The sequence below is a fragment of the Macrosteles quadrilineatus genome, unplaced genomic scaffold, assembly GCF_028750875.1.
Source record: "Macrosteles quadrilineatus isolate MER2022 unplaced genomic scaffold, UCM_ALF_1.0 Scaffold_2__2_contigs__length_208266976, whole genome shotgun sequence".
Taxonomy (NCBI): Eukaryota; Metazoa; Arthropoda; class Insecta; order Hemiptera; family Cicadellidae; genus Macrosteles; species Macrosteles quadrilineatus.
Window position 1 is genome coordinate 67,605,995 of NW_026542595.1, and position 20,888 is coordinate 67,626,882.

A 20,888-nucleotide genomic window follows, 5' to 3' on the forward strand; every position below is an offset into this window, starting at 1 on the left:
TGGAATGTCGACGGCGACTCGCGGTTTGATACAAAACGTTGAGGTGGTTGATGTGACCTTGGAAATTGCTGATTGTTCTGGTGAAACGGAAAACGCGGAATGTGAGGTGGAAAAGTCTGTGGCTGAACATTTGAGAAACGTTGGACGCTGTGGCCTGGAAAATTGTGGTTGCTTCGTCGATTTCGCCACTCCCCTGGTGGGTTTGATTGATAGCTCTGCCCGTGCTCAACACTGCGCTGTGGGAAACCCGGTCGCGAGACGGCCTGCCCCCGTTCCAGCGCGCGGACAGTCTTGTTGCATATAATAACTATTGGACTTTGTTTATTATATTTAGTACTCTTTGACTTCCTTATGAGAATTCAAATGTTTCTGTTTTACATATGGTTTTCTGTTGTTCATTAATTATTCTGTAAATAAGTTTGACCAATTTAGTACATCATAAAAGTTTCTTCCAGTAAAGTATTCTTTTCATTTCATTCTATTTAACTTGTAACAATAGTATTTTATAACAGGTTATGGGTCCAGACACCCTTACATTGTGTGTTACAGGTTTTAAATAGAATAATTTATTGCTTGAGATAAAATCTTTAGTATGGAATTCGTTATGCAGAAAATGGAATTGCTGCATGGAAAGGACAACTGGGATGATTGGAAATATCTAATGCAAATTAGGCTTAAAGGAATCCCAGATGCATACGAAGCCATTTCTGGTAAAATGGAATTGCCAGAGAGACCTAAAGATGAAACACAAGCTGCAGAAATGAAAGAATACGAAATGAAGATGGATAAGTATAACAAAACACAGTCAGAAGTAATGTTTATGTTAGCATCTTCATTAAGTAAGGAAGTAAGAGCTCAGGTAAGAAACCTAGAAAAACCAGATGAGGTTTGGAAGGAGCTGCATAATCTATTTGCGGAAATAGAGGAAAATAAAGCCTATGATATATGCTCTCTGTTCTTCACCTACAAATGGGATCAACACTTGGATATGGCTGGGAACCTATCTGCAATCAAGTCATTATGGGTAAAGCTTCAAGAAGAAATTAAGAAAATCCAAGACAAGAAAGAAGATAGTTTACCTCAGATATTGTTGATTTGCAAGATTTTTGAAATCCTACCAGCAGAATATTCCAACTTTCAGACAACTTGGTTAATGATTCACAAGGATAAAGCGAGAAACCTTGACAATCTTACAAATTGGCTGTGTACAGAAGCAAGAAAGCTGACTTCAAAGGAAAAAGAGAAAGAAGATACAGCTTTAATGGCGGTCAATAGATCTAAAGAAGGAAAAGGTAACTTAGTAGGTCTACAGAAAAACAGCAAGAACAATGATAAAAAGAAAAAGTTTCCATGCCACTATTGTCACAAGAAAGGACATTGGTTGCAAGAGTGTCAGAAATGGATAGCGGATGGAAAACCTGAAAGAAAACCTGAAAATAAAAGCTTGGAAAAACAATCCAAACAAGCAGCACTAACCATATTAAGTAATTGTGTTTTTCAAACCCATAATACCAGCGTATCACATGATTGGTACGTGGACAGTGGTGCTACCAACCATGTTACACATTGTAGGGAAATGTTTACTGACTTTGAACAATTTGAGTTACCTCATGCAGTTACAATGGCAAATGGACAACAGACAAGTGCTATTGGTAGAGGAACAATTTGCATGGAAGCAAATTTGGATGGTATTTGGAATTCAGTAAAACTAACCAATGTATGGTATGTACCTGGTATCTTCGCAAACCTATTTTCAGTAACCGCTGCTCAAGATTTAAATGTAAATAGTAAATTTGTATCAACATCCAAGGATTGCACTTTGTTTGATAGAAATGGTAAACCACTCATCAAAGGACATAGAAGTCCAGGTGGAGGCTTGTTTAAATTAGCAGTAAGAAAATCAGTAGACCTCATGGCTGTTATGGAAGGAGTTCCAATTGTAAATCAGTTGCAGTTACTTCATGAACGACTAGGACATCAAAGCAAAACTCATGTTCAAGAAATTGCAAGGAGAGAACTAAACCTTAATCTCAAGCTTGACAATGAGGTATGTGAAGGTTGTGCTTATGGAAAAATGCACAGAACACAATTCAGGAACAGAGATGAACACAGAGCTTCAGTACCTGGTGAAATCGTTCACTCTGATGTTTGTGGACCTTTCTTTGAGTCGATTGGAGGTTCAAAGTACTTTGTATTGTTCAAGGATGACTGTACTCGCTACCGCAGTGTGTATTTTATGAAGACAAAATCTCAAGTTGTAGAGAAGCTGAAGCAGTTTCTTGCAGAAGTCAAAGTCACAGGCCATGTAATATGTAAGTTGAGATGTGATGGAGGAGGTGAATTTGACAACGAAAGTATTAGACAAGTCCTTCAAGTGAATGGAATACAACAGTTGATCACAATGCCATACACACCACAACAGAATGGATCTGCAGAGAGAGAAAATCGGACCATAGTTGAATGTGCAAGGTCAATGATGCATGCTCACGGTGATCTGCCTCAAGGCTTGTGGGCCGAATTGATAAACACTGCAGCCTATATTTTGAACAGAACTGCTAAGTCATCAGTTGCCGGAAAGACTCCATATGAATTATGGTTTGGAAAAAGACCTACGATAAAACATTTACGGGTTATCGGGACAGATTGTTTTGTCCATGTTCCAAAGCAAAGAAGACGAAAGTTTGACAAGAAAGCGATGAAATGCAAACTTATTGGATATGATGGTAATGATGGATATCGTCTCTGGAATTCATGGAAATGTACTGTCATTCGGTCCAGGGATGTAAAATTTTTGAAAGAGCCTATTAGTCAATCTATAGTAAATAGGCCTATACCTTCAGAAGAAAAAGTCCCCGATGAAGCAAAAGATGAGAACTGTTCAGCCCCTGTAGTAGAAAATGTTCCCATTCCTGAAGATGAATCGGAAGATGATAAATTGACAGACGAGGAAGCAGAACAACATGAAGAAAACGTTGTGCAAACTCGCCAACTCCGAGATAGAGCTATGGTAAGGCAGCCCATTCGTTTTGAAGATTTTGTGATGAGTGCCGTTACGGGGAACGCATATTATGAACCAAACACTTTTTCATTCAAGAACAAGTGACAGCAGGAAACCTTGAAGTAAAGAAAATTGACACAAGTGAACAACTAGCTGATTTGTTTACAAAACCTCTTCTTGGACCAAGGTTGAAGGTTTTAAGACAGAAAATTGGACTGGCTTAACGTCCCTATGAAGTCTCTAAGGAAGCCTTGAGTAGGGGGAGTGTTGCATATAATAACTATTGGACTTTGTTTATTATATTTAGTACTCTTTGACTTCCTTATGAGAATTCAAATGTTTCTGTTTTACATATGGTTTTCTGTTGTTCATTAATTATTCTGTAAATAAGTTTGACCAATTTAGTACATCATAAAAGTTTCTTCCAGTAAAGTATTCTTTTCATTTCATTCTATTTAACTTGTAACAATAGTATTTTATAACAAGTCTGAACCCTGGGTACTAAGGCCCGGAGATCAGACAGACTACACGCAGCAGGAAAAGCAGCAAGAGCCGCCCGCGTCGGTGCATTCAAACCGTTCAGCACCGTATCGAGCACATCGCGTTCTGAGAAGTCAGAGACTAACAATGCTGAGGCGGCAGAAATGGCGTCGACAAATTCGGAAAGAGATTCTGAGGGTCGTTGAATCCTGTAGACCATGGAAGAAATTATCGCATGCCTGACTTGCGCAGGGAGAAAAAAATCCCTAACACGCGAGATGACCTGCTCCAGATTGATGTGATCGGCGATTCCCTTGAGCCAAAATGACCTTAACTGTTCCGCAGTGCGGGGAAGAATCGCTAGCAAAACATCTTCGTCGTCAAACAAATCCAATTTTGATATTTTGGAAGCTGCAATCAAAAACACGGCCAATTCACGAGGCTCCGAACCAGTAGTGACGGGCAAGTCCCTTACGAGATCGTCTAAAACCCTGTTTTTGCTCTGAACTGGGCGAGGGGGGGAACGACTCTTGGTCATGGCAGAAAAAACCTGTTGACCGACTGCGATCGCAGTTTGCTGAACCAACTGGGTCCAATTCGCTTGAAGAGAATTTGCGCTGTCGGTGCTCTGGGTCGCGGCGCCGCTTGTGCCACTAGAGCCGGCGTCGTTTACCTCCTGATTCGTGCCGGGAGACTGAGTGGTGGTCAGGACCTGAGGAGATTTGTCGTCAGTTTGATTTGGAGCAATGGTCGTTGGACAGGTCAGGTCCGGCCTGGCATTGATGGGCAAGGGCTCGGTTCCGCCGTTCAATTGCAATGTTTTCAAAAATTCGCTTAACAAGGTCCTATTCACTGACAAGGTCGCTGAGGGTGCAATCCCCAAAACATGACACTGATTTGTCGCATCCTGCGCATTGAGAGTGCATACCCAGGAAGTGCCTGTTGGTAACTCCTCGGGAGAATATATTCTAGAAGGCATGTCGCCTAAACAACAAAGAAGCTTACAAAACAAATAAATATTTCTCTAAACACTAAACACCTACCGCCTACGGTTACCCCTTCACTTTCTCACTCGAAATTCAAAATTGAACAAGGGGGAACCCCAGGCAACGCTACCGACACAAGAAATGAGGAATCGCAAAAAAAAATAACTAAGCCCAAAAAAAAAATTAGCCTATGACTCAATCGCAGCTAGGTAATTCTCTGGAGCACACAAAAGTTTTTTTTGTTTGTGACAAATTGCAAGTGCTTGCAATGAGGGATCAATCATTCTTGCGTGAGAGTTGGAGAAAGAGAGTTTTCTATTGATGGAATAAACGTCGCAAATGCGTCGCTATTTAAATGAATGTCATCACGACGCATTGACCTTCCATAATAGGCATGAAAATATTGCATGTGATTCAATTCGTCGGGGATGTCTATTACCTTAGTAAACTCTGAACGTAAAGTCAGCAAAAATTTGTTTATTTGATGCAGACGGTTGATTGCTGAAAAAGAATTCCTTATCCTTGGATAATGCGGTAACGTCGTAAACACAACTACCATCCCAGGATAATTCCGACGTAATAATCTCAGAAAAGACAAAAAGGAGTTCTTAAAAACTGTAATTCCAACATTTGCCAAAAAATCATTATTACCTAAGAAAAACAACAGTGGCATGTGTGGCTGTATCGCAGTACTATTTAACTTAACAAAACTCTTGAGCTCGGATATTCTTGCTCCAGAAATGCCCTTGACTAAGATTGGTTGTAATCTTCCAGTTGAGTGACGATTGGTTTGACAAAAATTGTAAAATCGAGTGGCATAAGAGTCACCGATTACCTGAATATTTAACGAAGATTTTTCTTGGTTCATGACCAACTCTTAAATTCACCTAACCTAATTGCAACTCGGTGAAACCCAAAACTGCTCAACCGACTACGAATAGAAGTGTAGATTCGTCGAACTAACAAAGGCGATTGCTTAAAAAAAACCCCACTTAACAAAATACAATTGTACATAAACTCGCACAAAACCCTCCTAAATGTAGGCCTACACACAATTCAAAACTCTACTCAAAATGTTGTATTGGACACAAAACAAAATTTTTTCCTAATGAAATTGCAAATTGCATTCAAATACCTAATTTCCTTGCTTCAAAGTAAAATATCCTTTGTCGTAGGCTATGTCTCGAATTTCCAGCTAAAATGGGTAACCAAATTGTTATGAGTATACACACTAACTAAAATTACTGTATTGCTAGCAGAAAACCAGATATTGCTGTTGGCTCTACTTGACAGCGCTTACTGTAAATGGCGTGGATTCCGGCCTAATTCGAGTGTCCGCCCAGACAAAAACTGAGTTCTGGCAATAATAAAAACAAACTAGATAAATGAAATGGTAACCATAAGGTTCCTGGTAACCTAAACTACTATTGCAGAACTTAAAAAACTAGCCTACTAATCATTAACAAATTTTAATAACCAAAAAACTGTCTACTGTAAAAGGTAAAGTAGGCCTAGCCTAGTAACTTTTCCCAACAGATTTGCTCTACTGAAAATTTGGACAAAAATGACTAACTAAGGCTTACAAGGGATGACCAATAGTGTGACAAAATAAGTAATAAAGACAATTCATATGACACAATACATTTGACAAGAATAAATAAGGCACAGGTGACAAATAACAACAGCAAATTACACTAGAACAAATTGGTGACAAATAGGCTATTGCATGAAAAATGATTTATTTAATAGGACATAGAACACATATAACACTGACTCTACACTGGTTCACAAGGTGCTGATTTTAATTTAAAATAATCTGGTCATTAAGCCAACAAAAACACCTTGTGCTGGGCAAAGTACCACTTTAATTTAACAAAATTGGGCTGCAGGTCGTTTTAATACCCTACCTTGTACCTTACACCCACTAAATATTACAGACCAGCTAATGCCTCTTGCTAGGCTTAACTTTAAAATCGAAATTCACAACACTTGTTCACTAAATCCACTGTCCACTGCCTAGGCTCGAAAGGTGGTAAGATCTCCTGTAACATAAAAACAGACAAAACACACACAGCCCTACCTATGTCACACTAATCCTGGTTGGTCAACCTAGCCTAACCAATTTACACTTCCCTACCAATTTACTAACCAAAAACAGCTTAACCACTAGCCTACCTATCCGTGTCGGTTAAGTCAGGGAAAAATGCACTTTACTTTTTGCCAGGAGAAAAAAAAAATATCCCCAGAATGTACACTTACTTCTTTTACCTAAAAATGAAACTGAAATTGCCTAGGTTAAGTACCCTGATCTAGGCCAAAGCCTGCAACCATATGTAGCCGTTGGTCCGTTTGGTGAGGGGGTGCGGGGTTAAGGTATGGGATGGAGGAGGGAAATTCGGGTAATCAGGAGGGAATAAACAGGGTAATGCTAATAGGTTAGGAAAAGGTGTGTCTGGACCAAACTTAATTTCAGCGTGCTGAATCTGCTACCAATAGAATTAGGAAGATTGCTGGGGACCAGAGGGACGGAGACCTTTTACCCAGATCAGAACACTTGCCTAGCCAGCTTTGATTTGAACTAATGGAACTAACTATTTAAATATAAACCTATCCTTCCACTATGAACTGAACTTGGGTAATTACTTACTAATTATTGATGAGCAAATGAGTGATATGTAATTGAATACTGAATGAAAAATAAGTATGAATTGATTTAAACTATTAAGTTACATTCTGGGAACATGTGGATTAGTATTCATGTTTCGAAAGGTTGGTGGCAGCGGCTAACTTGTCAATTCCTACATTTCCATAGTCGGGTGAGCCAGAAGGGCTCCCCGCTAGTTACCTGACTTAGCCAGACATTTTCCCTACTTAATTTCTACATATTAACTAAGTATGATAACTTATCCCAAACATCGAAGAGACATCCTGGATTTTACGGAGAGGTTTTCTGTGTAGTAGCCGGTTGTCGAAGAAGGAGGACAAGACTAGGAAAGGTGGGGATAGAGCATTGATGCAGTCGCGGCAGGCAACGAGATGAACATGCAGCCCGGCTTCGCGAACCGCACACACTATAAAAAAATATAGCGTGCCGCTATGCGTCACAACATTTATTAGTGAATTTTTAGCAGGTTCAAAAAAAATAAAAAAACAAATGAATAATTGTTTCTAACTTTAGGGCAGGTATGTTGTTTGTACTAAATTATCTACTATAGGCCAAATATCACATTACATTAATATCATTATTATTTCGAAAATTGCTTTTACCCATGTTTATGAATATAGTAAATTGATGTGGAAAATAAATCATAAAATGTAAATTATACATTGTCTCATATTAGGCCTAGTTGAAAATTTTCAGTTAGCAACTTAATCAAGACGTTTTCTCCATTTTGTTTATTTATATAATTTTGAAAGAGGAATGGCTGATGCCGTAAAGTTTCAAAGAGGAGTCCAGTCTCTTACAGCTTATGAAAATGAAGAATAAGAGCCAGGCTGTCGCAGAAGAATACATGTCCTCCATTTTGAGTCATTGGACGATGCAAATGTTTCTTAAGTATCTTAAGTATCGTTCCCGCAAGTCCCATAAAAAAAGAAGTCAGTGGCAGTGGCAAGTCAGTCAAAACAGTATCCTAAGCCTACTGCCCAATGAATGTTAGTGGAGGAAGTTAATAGGCCTATCTACAGCCCAAATCAAAGTTTGTTGTCTAAATAACATCAGGAGAAGTGTTCAGTCTCCAAGAACATCCACAAATGTTTTTTGCTTTATAATAGGAGGTCAGTCTTTATAAATATGTATACAAATAGCCAAATATGTACGATTACTTAGCATAAATTAATCTACAAATTACTAATACCCCGTCGTAACTAACATGCAGACTTAAAGAATTTTCATTTGCCTAATCTTTACAATAAAATTAAACTAATAATGGCGAATTCATTTTTATCTTAAATAACATTAGTTTCTATGAGTTACTTACGTTTTCTACAACAAGAAAGGTGAAAGAGTGTGTTTTTGTAACGTCAATCGCTTACCATGAAATAAATAGATTTGCGTAATTGCAAAATATATCCAGAAACAAGCAAACTATAGCAATTTTCCCCTACTCCAATATCTCAGTAACCAATTATTACCGTATAAAAATACTAATGTATGTATAATAAATTGTTTTTTTTTTAAGTTCGACTAGATCAAAACAATAAAAGATGGGGTATTATTTCGTCGGGGAATGAAATGAAATGAAATGAAATGAAATGAAATGAAATGAAATGAAATGAAATGAAATGAAATGAAAATCCTTCTTTATTGAGGCGAACTTAGGACCTCATGGTCCTTTCTTACAGTTAACCTCTAAATAATAATAGTAATAACAATAATACATGATATGAACAAAAGTAAAATACACATTTCGTAACATAATTAATAATAAACAACATAACATACATTTATTTTCCTAGCATACAGTCACACACACATACACTCTTTGCAGCAGCTAAGCCTAACGCACGCCATCCCGCCACGCCACTACCATCCGGTTGAGATAATATTCTTTCAGTGTCGCCTTCAGTCGGGATCGGTTTTCTATGGATTTAATGGCATCGGGTATAGAGTTCCATAGGCGGCATGCTGTGACTACAAATGATTTATTATAAATAGTTGTTCTGTGTGTGGGAATCAACAATTTTAAAAACCCAATTTTTTGAAATTCACATACGGTAGCCTGATCATGCTGGTTTGCGAACATCTTAGCAATAGCTTATCGATAGTATCAACGATATACTCGATACTTCCTGGTTTCAGTCATGACGCCACTAAGCATCAAGCTACTAACAAAAATTCACAAATTTGTCGTTGGGTGGTCAACAATTTGAAAAACCCAATTGAAAGCAGCGTTCTCACAACACCTAGACACACCAAGTGCATGCAATCTAGAATGACAGATTTTACAAATTTTAGACCAGGAACTAAAGGTGTGGGACGATCAGCAGGCTGATAATGTAAGTCTCTTCTTTTACGAAAAATCACAATCTGATCTAGGTGGGCAATATGTTGCAGTAAAGATCCTCCTTCTATCATACGTCACACCCTTAACTTTGCATCTTGTGCAACTGAAGAAACCAAATTGTAAATAGCATTGCCGTGGAAAATAAAAATGAAAAATGAAATGAAAAATGAAACCAGTGTGGGTTATGGTGCCTAGAAGATAAGCTTTTGCTGGAGCGTCACAACAAAACCACAAAAGTTAAATTCTCTCAGAAACATTATTGAAAAATTCCATTTTCCAAAACATCTATTAATTCTTCTAAGAAAAGTTCAAGAAACGCTTCTTACCTTTCAGGTTTGCCTTGACCATAGTAAACGCCAATGGGAAAACATTATTCCGCAATGAAGTTGTGGGCATTTGCACAAGTACTACTACACTATTTACTACTCTTAAATAAAGGCAGCAGGCAGCCTGTCAACGCTAAACAATACATGTACAAATTCTAGAACTTCTGACTTTTATGATAACAATTTATCAAGCTACTTTTTAAGCCAATGTGGAAATATTCACCAGGGGGTAAAGACCTAAAATTTAAGTTCCGGGGAGTTCCGAATATGGTTCTTGCATCAACTGGTAATTTGGAAAAACACTCAGGGTAACAAGATACTATTGTATTTTGATTCTGAAAAAAGTTCTTCGTTTTCTCTGGACGATAAATTAAATCTCGCTCCAGTATCATCACTCTCACTACTGGACAAACAGTATGGTGTCTCGTTTGAATTTGCGCCACTTAACTCACTGTTATTGGCTACTTCACTAACTTCAAAGGATAAACTAGACGATGTTGACGGGTTAGCCCTATGGTATGTTTCTCGAGCTTCTTCAATCAATGGACGTTCTCTTCCCTTTCTTCTTCTCTTTATCCTTTCCATTCGTGTTGATTGGGAATGGCCGAACGGATTGAACGGTTTTTCGTTTGACACCTTTTTCGTTTGACCCACATGTAGCTGTCGAACATGTATACTTCCTCTTAACTATATGCGTTTTTTTACGTTCATGATAGAGTGAAAACATACAGAGTATGTATTATCATTTACTTAATTTTAACGCTTCCACAATCGGAATATTCATACAAAAAATGAATGTATACATTGATAGACACTATAAAAAAGATGCTATTAACTTATTTGCCAAATAATAATAGATAGAAGACGCTTGAGAGAGTTTTGTAGAAAATTTAATTCCTGACCATGACAATTCTTTCAAATCTTGGCTAGCTCTTACCGTTTTTTGAGTTATAGCCGTAAAAAAAGTATTGTCCTTTTTAGATGTCCGAAATTTTGGATTTTTGGGGGAGCTCAAATTTGAAAATGTGACTCTTGCAAATTCCACCATTAATTTAGGGTCCCATACTACAATACTACCAAATTTCAAGTTCTAGCACGTTTCTAACCGATTCACATGATTATACCAAAGTTATTAAATTTAAATGTTATTCCCCATAAAAATAACATGAGGCTCAAAAAGAGTGGCAATACCTTTCAAATTTTGACAGTAAACCCAAGTTTTGGGGGTCAAAGAGTAAAGTTACGAAAAACATGTAACGGGTTAAATTTAAAGCCAACTTATTTAAACACAAAGCATTTATAATATTTGCAAAAAAATTACTTAGGTAGGAAAAAATAACGAAATCATAACAAATTTGAAAGAAATTTACTAAATATATGAACTTGACCGGATAGTGTTTTTGGCCTCTTAGGGACCTCAAAACGAAAAAGTAAATCGGTCCCGGACTCAGGTCTTACCATGAGTACTACACTAATAGCTAATTGAGTGAGAATAAATCAAATGCAATGAATGCATTCTATGTGTGTTGCCATTGAAATGAATAAATATGTATCGCTCATTTTCCTGATGCAAAAGACTAAGTAAAAAATAAAGTAAATAAAACAGTAATACTGTACAATAAACCTGGTACACACTTAAATGCATAGGCTATATTTTAAATTTTCAGCTAATTTGGTTCATGAGTGTTTGTGTGATGGAATGACAAACTGATAATTTGCACAATGTTGTCTATAAATGTTCTTACAAGGAGCAATGCCTACCACAATAGTTTTGGTATAAATGCTGCAAATTTCTGAGTGTAGAGTATAATAATCAACTATATAAACTTAACGTTTCGTGCATGAAGAGTCGAGTAGTTAGAATATTGGTATTAGTAGCTTTTGCCAAAAGAGTCTTCAGTCACAAATCTCTCGAATGAAACTTTTCAACTTTGGCTGGAAATGTTTGCTTTTCTCTTGACCAAAAATATCTTTCAGGGAAATTACTCTTTTCAATTGATTTTTACACTTTACTCGCCTTTTAGTCAATCTTCATGACATTAGTTTTAGTTTAATTCACAAAATCTATCGTCTAGTAGTAACGATGAAACATAAAGTAAATAACTAAGTTATGGTTATGAGAGAAATATCGTAATTTGTCTTATCTAAGTAAAGATAAACGATTAAATAAATATACTAAAAGATACTAACTGATAAATACACTATAATAGAGTAAAGGATGCTTCCTAATAATACATATTACTTTCAAACGCTTTTGAGAATATAGCAATGTTTAAATTAGTTCCAGTAGAGTATTTATTTACCTATTCAATTTTGCATTACTAAAATTTACTCTTTCATTTTATTACAATTATATTTTATTAAATATAAAATTAATTTTTTTTCGCAATGGTATCGAACAGCCATTCCTCAACTATGTCGTATCTTTAAACGAATTTTAAAGTCATATTTAGAGGTTAATGCTATTGTAAAATGAATTGCCACAACTAATTTAGAAACTTACAATCTTTACATGAAACTCGTTTAAAGTAAAATTATTCCATGATTAAAATTAGTATGCAGTTATTCTTTTATCCTTCTTTGATTTGCAATGTAAAACAAATGATAAATAATACATCAAATGACTTTATTGTGAGTATTCCCTTGAAACAAAAAAAATGCGTGGTGTGCAATAGTGACTAGTAACAGAAACAGGTGAGTGATAGTGATTTAACAGAATCGATTGGCATTTTTCGCACAATTATGTTAAGCTTTCTCAAAATATGTTGCTCCATTCATCTGCATGTGATTTTGATTGAATGTTGCATAGATATTAAACATACATACATCCATCAAATGAAAAACCAATTTCCAAATTCAGGGGTGCCCCAAAAGATATATAACTAACCATAGCCCAAAATAAAATTCTTTTACGAAAACGATATTTTCTCCATACACTATGCATAGGGGGGGATATTGTATATAAAGCCTCGTGTTTACAGAATACCGGTCGACCTCTGTGATTGCTATCAGCACCGGCAGCAACTTCCTGCAGTCTTCAGCATCGTATGGTCCCGAGTATCCTCCGCGGCCCCACAGTCCCTGCGGTAGAAGAACGTCCTCCCCCAACCCGCCTGCCAGGGAGTCTGAGGAGAGGCGACCCTCCATCCAGGTAATATTCTTTTAGACTAAAATACATGTCAGTATTAAAATACATGTCAGTATTAAAATACAATTAAAAGTGGTTGAATCCAGTCGCCGACATAGTGCGCTGATAGCAATTATAGATTTCTGCCAGGGAGTCTGAGGAGAGGCGACCCTCCATCCAGGTAGTGTTCTTTTAGGCTAAAATACATGTCAGTATTAAAATACATGTCAGTATTAAAATACAATTAAAAGTGGTTGAATCCAGTCGCCGACATAGTGCGCTGATAGCAATTATAGATTTCTGCAGAATATGACAATCTTTTAACCAAGCTTGAATGAAAGGACAACTTTATATAAATTATATTATACCAGTTTGTCACATCAACCAGAATCATAAAGAAAATTTGAGAGAAAGTAAAGTTTTTTTATATTAGGACACTTAGTGGGAGGCTCATTTAATTTATTAGACTTATACTTCTATGCCATCTTGGATGTGTTATACGATGACTGGTACGCCGTGGCTTGTGATGGCTACTATATTTTAGCTATACATTTTGGTGTCAACTATATTGTTCCTTACGATTTGAAGCATTTAACTGGAAACTTCACTGGAGACTGTTGCATGTGAAACATCATCTTGTCAATTTCTGGTTATCTTTCTTATACCTGCATCTTGTAAACTATTGGTAAAAAGATTATACTGTACGTATTTAAGTTTAAGTACCCTCGCCTAGTGACATGTAATTGGGTTAAAGTTGGGTTATGTGATACAGATCTGAGTAGCTAAGTAGATGTAGTGCTCGTATATTGAACATCAATTGTTCGCCTTGAGTAGAAAAGCTAGAAAGCAATTGATTGATTTTTAAATGCTCGTCCAGAAAAGTGTACACTATATCACTATTGTGAGGTGGCGCCCTTCTTGTTGATAGATCAACTGTTATCTTGTGTTAAGAGGAATGTTCTCTAAGGCCACAACAAGGACGTGTTCTAAGATTTCTCGATAACTGACGCCTGTTAGGGAACCCTCGTAAAAATGGACGGCTAATATCCTAATATCAAGTATCGCACTCCAGCAGTTAGGCCTAATAGACAACCGAACTTGATCACGGCCTTCTCTAACAATTAGAGGGTTTACGGTAGACCAGTAGTGGTTGTTTCGTCTGTTCACCATTCCTTTATTTGATAAATTAGTTCCATCCGTCAAAATAATTTTGGATTCAAGGCTTGGATCATCTAAAGCTTGGTCTAAGAACCAGTAACAAGACTGTAATCGTCTTCATCACCGGGTAGGTTAGCCTGGAAGACTGTAACCTTGTAGGGATGAAAGTTATGTTTCTTCAGAACACTATTAACATACAATTTTGATACTCTAAAAATCTCTGCTACTCCTCTTGTACTTGAGTTAGGATTTACTTAAAAACAAGCGACGATTTTAGTTTTCATTTCTTCCGTGAACGCAATCATAGGTCGCTGTTTCTTTTTCTTGAATGACCATAGTTCTTAAGATTGTCAACTATTTTCTTGGAGGATTTTCTATTAGGGTGTCGCCTGTCAGGGCACCGTACAATATAAGTAGATTCTGCTAGAGAACAGTTTTTTCTACACAAGAAATAAACTTCCTTTATTTCGTAGAAGACTATTATTTCTTGAATGTTTATGTATATTTACGTAAAATAACAAAATATAAAAGAGAGATACTAATGGAAAAACAGTTACGACTAATAATTATTGTAGGGTTACAATATTGTTCAGTCTTACAATATTCTTTAAATTCGGTCTTACAAAAGTCATTATTCAGGTTGTAATTTTTACTATTGTTATATTTTAGGCACCGTGTCTTTCATGCACAATGCTTCCGCATGTATACTTGGAAGTCTAGTAATAAATATTACATACTCTGTCTCAACTGAGCCATGTGCCTCCGATTCAGTACCCAATCATTAACAGTAGGAGCATTGTAACACCAGTGCGCAATCCACATATACCCCCCATTGCCCATTACGTCAACTCTGTAGAAGGCAATAAGATTTCTGAATAAATCCAACACACCCATAGACTGGTTTTATACCTGTACAATGGATGGACCTAGAACATCGATTTGTAGCCTGTTTTTGTCCCACCTCTCAAGTTCGTCAATGGCCGATAGCATGGTGATTTGTTTATTGTCATCCCATCTAACGGCCAATAAGCCATTTTTTTGTTGTTAAACGGCACTGTCGTGTACTTGGGTTTCTTTTCGCTGAGCATAGGACAATCATATTTCCTGACGGGGCGGATTATATCAGTGGCCAAATTGCCTTGATCTTTTAAATGTTTGAAAGGTTTTGCCGAAGTAAGCCAATTGTCAAAACAATCTACAGTTTTTGTTTGTATGTAAATTCTGGCATGTGTCTACAAAAATGTCACCTGAAAAACCTAGATTGTAATCAGCTCATGAATCTTTCCCCAAAATAAATGGTAAAGTCATCCATTAATCCTGTCGCACTGCATCTCATAAACACCTTATACCCCAACTTTTTTTTCACGTACTGCTTTAGGCTTTAGCTACCCTTATATATATCACATGTTCATCCACTAACTGGTTTTGTTCTGGTGGTATTTGTCTGCAAAATTCAACAATAGAATCAATCAAGAGACGAACCTTGTATAGTTTATCCCATGAAACTCGTGTTGTATTATCAACCAGGTAAAAATATTTTGAGATTAAACTTAATCTGCCTCTGCTCATTGTTTTTGTAACAGGTGGGAATCTGGTTTTCATTCCCCAAAACATACGATACTGGGGAAAATTGGCAATGCCAGTGTACAGCAGTATCCCAACAAACTTCTGCATCTCTAGACCAGTGGCATATAGGCTATATCCATTTTGTTGTGGGTATATGTTAGTATGTTCAACAAACATATCAAACAAATAATTTTCAATAAAAATATTAAAATTGTCTAGAGGTGTTTAATTTATGGTGTCTACTGGTGTACTTGATATCGTTCCCTAAAACTGAGAGTTAAGCAATATTATACTGACCTCTAAAAGTTGAAGAAATTCATCCACATCAGATCATGTGTATATCCAACTGTATTATAGTTTTTCTTATTTTTAATTCAGTGCTTAAAACGTTGAAAAATGTCATTTTCATAGAAGAATGTTTGCTTTGTACAGTGCATAGAAATAGAAATGTGTGGGTAAAACTGTCTTAACAGAGAAAAAAAATCAAGAATAACTGTATCCACGTGGATATTATAGGAAGGAAAGGGTTAAACACATAACACAGCTTTCTTGATTACAGACCTTATCCTAGCTAAAGCATTAACTGATCTTATGCAAGTAAGCTATTATCTCGTCCATTCAACACTTTTCAGTCACTCTTGTCTCAAAATTTATATCCTGGTGTGTCGGCGTTTTACAAATCGAACTTAATTTCTTCAGCATGATTAATGAAACCATGTGGTTTATACTCGTTGTAGGTGACAGTTCCGTCCCTTCCGTCTACCAGGGACGTCTCTGGACCTGGACCTCGCTGTCCCCAGGTAGCCACCTCGCGGTCCGATGGGTGTCTGTCACGGAGAGCGGAGGTCAACCGCAGCACCAACAGTCTGGTGAGTCAGCAACAGTGCTGCGCAGGCTTCCAGAGTCCCGGGGGAAAACACAGTCACTCCTGCGGGATAGTCTAGGACTTCCACCTCCAACAGAAACTGCTGTGATCCTTACTTGGTTGCTGTTTACAGGCTTCAACGTGTTGGAATGACTTTTGGTGAATCTTAGATAACGGTCAGAGGAAAGGTTTGAAATAGAACGAGGGAAGGTTTTAGTGAATGAGAATGTTTGTTGTTGACTATACAGGGCGTCTCGTAAGTAAACAGTTAAACTCCGGGAAATGGTTAAATGGGTTAAATTATAGAGCAAATCAAGAATGGAATTAAAAACCGTTGTTGAACATATATATGCGCACCTTAATCTTTTTCATCTTTAAAATTTCCTTAACGGTCTTTATGAAATTTGAATTTTTAGGTAGATAAGACTTATGCTTGTCCAAATTTTATTTTTTAAGATGGCGGCCGTTTTATTTTAAAACGGTATTTACAAAAAAGGCTGATTTTATAAAAAATGTCCAGAACACTTTTATTTAGAATTCAAAATTTCCTATCTAACGATATCAAGCCCAAAAAGATCGAATAAGAAATAATTTAAGTAAGCTAGTGACGATGCACCTCATTTACAACTACAACTATTGACATTTCAGCCGTTTTTCCAACCATACGATGTTTTTAAACCTGGGGTCGTTATACCTTAATATACATACCAAGGTTCATAATGATCGATTAGAAAAATACTCATGCTAAATAAAACGGCAGATAACGGGTTAACAAAGATATTTTATTCTTAGTTTCATTCTTGATTTTCAGTTTAATTTTACCCATAAAAACATTTCCCTAAGATTGGCTGTTTATTTACGTGACAACCTGAATATGGTAAAGCGCCGTTTGGTTTTTATTATTTACAGCAAGTTTAAATTATAATTTATGATCCGTAACAAAAGAGTGTGCTGCTGTCTGCTGAATATTTTAATAAAATGCCAAGTGTTTATTTCCATCGTACTTACTGCTTAAAATTTAGTTTTTATTTCGATTTTATTCATCTGCTATCATTTATCTTTTAAATAGTTTCGTAGATGGATGATTGGTTAATCTTGCAAGTCTAGTGGTTAACGTATCTCGTAAAGACCCGTGAGGTGGTCTCGAGTTATGGAAAAGAGTCTGTTTTGACTCCCAGTTTATTTGCTTCACTTCGCATATCTATTATTTATTTGTTGTTTGTTTGTAGTGAGTCGGTGGCTCAGTTGATACCACGGCGGACTATATATCAAATGCGGCGATATTGTATGTTCGCATCCCGGCGAAGATACTTATAACCTTCAGTTAAGATAATACCTTTACTGCAGGATAGGCTCATCATTTGACTTGCTTGATATGTTGTACAGACAGGCCAGATACATATTTGTGTTAAAAAAATCAAGGTTCAATAAACCCCTTAAACATTTTTTATAAAAATAGTAAATTAATATAGCCTTAAAAAGTATCTCGACCAGAGACCCATACAGATGAATACGTAGAGTGTTAATGAAAAACTACAATGTTTATACTTAATTTTACTAAGTAGTTTAATCAAAGCAGTTAGTTAATTAAAGTGGAATATTAAATGTTTGGAAACTTTTATTTTATTTTTCGTGCTAAATTTGGTTTACATTTGATTTGTATTTTCTTTTCGAAGCAAAAGTTCTGTTAACCAAAACTGTCGGTTGTCTATAAACTATGGTTTCATAGTGGTATGTTTATGTATGTAATTGTTTACCTTCTTGTTTCAATAAAACACTTTTTCGTTTCATTTTATCAAGCAGTTTAATTTATTAAATATATTAAATAGTTTGGCTTTATCAGCACACTCTGGCTCAACCAGTCTTACATGAGATATGTATCTGGAACAGCCGACTCATTAGAACAAGGAATACACTATGAGTTAGGTTAATAGTTTGCCTAGTTTCACGATTTCGTGAATGTTTTCATGGCATGCATATATATAAAAGTATGTTTACTCTTTCCGAATCCTTAATCTTTGAAATGATTTTCGGCCTATTCATAATGCGAAATTATGTTATTAGATGACAACGTGCATTGGCACAGTTAAAAACTATAGTTGTAGCTTTATTTGTGCTTTGTAAAAAGAATCGAGTAAGCACCTACACATTTGAGTGATATTATAATTACATCAGGCCTAATAAATACCAGCATTATCTACTTAAAATGTTAAATGTATGGTTTCATTAATTCTAGTTAAAAGAACAACCAAACTAATAACTTACAATTCATTAATTATATTTTTACAAATGCTTCTTACTGTGACTTTTTAGTTAAAAATTAATTACTGCTCTTGTACTGTATTAAATGCTTTGAAGTTTCCGGATGAAAGAGCGTTGTTCGGTTGGATTACAACAATTCTTTCTTTTGAAGAATACATTTAGAATAACATTTTTCGACTAGTTAACAAATAAAATGTTTTAATTATTGATAGAGGTCAAATGTAAAAGACTGTAATGTCAATATTTGTAGTAACAATTCAATGGCAAATATTAACGAAACATTTTTTTTAAACAAACTTACGTGTTTCATCCGGATTTTTCTATTATAGTTTATCATTGCCGTTATAAGTCCAAGGAAACCGTAGATAATATTTTGGGAATTATAAATAAATTTACTTTCACTTATTATACTCACTTTTAGCTACAAGTTAAATATGAGTTTGCATTTTGAGTGTGAAGAGACTTTGAAGTGCTTACAAATAAAAAAACCGTGTTATTTTTATAGGTTAAAATTGTATATGTTAGAGTAATATTCTGGTTGATAGAATTTTCTTGATATTAAATCAAAATTGTATGTTTTTTAAGTGTTGCATTTAAGTTTACAAAAGTCTATTTTGATGTTATGGTTAAACTTTTAAATGTTTATTTTTTCGGCGATATGAATAGAAATTAGAACAATCTCAATGTTTGAAGACAATATTAACTTTCCTTAGAAATAGTTCTTAAATTTACCAGACAATTTAAATTGTAGTTTGTTTAAAATTGAATTGTATCTTCCTAGATCTCCCTCTCTCTACGTTTGTGATATGTAACGAGTTTAGTTTTAAGTGGTTATATTTTAGTGTTACCATAACAATAAATTTATTTTTAATTAATAAATTGTTTTTTTTCCTAACCGTAGAGTTTTTATGTGCAATAAATCAAGATTAAGAGAGAAAAATGAATCAGCCATTGTAAAACGAAGGACCAGGAAAGGGTTCAGTTTCACAATATTATTTATTGTTTTACAATGATCAGCTTTTGAGTATGTTCAGTTCTTTTAGTTAATAATTTCTATTAATAATATTGTAAAAATAAACATTCCTTTCTGGTTCTTTCTGTTAGAATGACTCCAATAATTATCTCTTTTAATTTTTCATGTTTTATACATAAACACTCTACACTGAATATGTTAATATCAAAAAGTCTGGAAAATAAATAACTCCATAATTTACAAATTTAGTTCAGAACATATTTATTTAAAATTTGATCACTCATAAAGGCTTGAAACATCATGATTATTTTCTTAAGGATGGGATTTTATATTCAAACAATTGTTCTTTAATGTTGTTCCCTCCGTTTTCCTTAAACATAGGACCAGGCTTACAAGTGACCATGGGATTGCATCGCAGCTGGAACAGCTTATTGTGCAAATGTATTACCCAAGGTAAATTGTGCCTTTTTGCAGTTACTTTCTTGGCACTACCCAGCCCTTGTCTAGAGTCAATCGAGCAAATGACAACCCCAGAGTTAAGTAATTTGCTTCAGTGATTTGACCTTCTGAAAACCAACACTGCAAATGCACAGCTAATCACCTTTCGAGTCTACCTGTATTCATCCTGTACAGTCAGTTAATCTTTAGGCATTCATTTCTAAAAAAAGTCGTATGTTAATGAGATGCCCTAGTAATTGAAAACAAAAAGTCCTATGTCTTTGTAAAATGTCGTATGTAAAGAAAAGTTTGTAATTTAAAAACCAAAAAGTCGTATGTGCGTATGAAATACAAACGTGTCAAGGGGAGATGTACGTACTACGCCGCCTATACCCGCAATGTTAAACGTATACATGTAAGTGACCCATTATCTCAAAAAGTATAAGACATATGCAACTGAAATTTTTTTCCTAGTATATATATATATATATATATTATACTAAAGACACCCTAGTATTTATATTCGATTTCTTATATCCGTTGGTACTTTTTGAATTTTTGATAATTAAAAAAAAGTTGACTTTTAATTTTATTAAAATATTTTTTATATTTTTTTTTGTTTTTGAGCTAGAAGCCTAAAACAGGTAGGGAGTGTGCATTTAGACCTGCTAAGTATATGGTAAAATTTTGAAATAATTTGACT

The 20,888-nt window shown here is 35.6% G+C and overlaps 1 protein-coding gene across 1 annotated transcript in view; it reads left to right on the plus strand.

Annotated features, from left to right (window-relative positions):
* LOC128987856 (soluble guanylate cyclase 88E-like) overlaps positions 1-16,898 on the plus strand; it is a 283,796-nt gene extending 266,898 nt beyond the window's left edge. Inside the window, exons 14-15 of the mRNA XM_054408910.1 lie at positions 12,778-12,947; positions 16,385-16,898. Of these exons, the coding sequence (XP_054264885.1) occupies positions 12,778-12,947; positions 16,385-16,591 (377 nt within the window). The 3' untranslated portion in view covers positions 16,592-16,898. The remainder of the gene's footprint in view (positions 1-12,777; positions 12,948-16,384) is intronic.
* Positions 16,899-20,888: the final 3,990 nt, after the last annotated feature.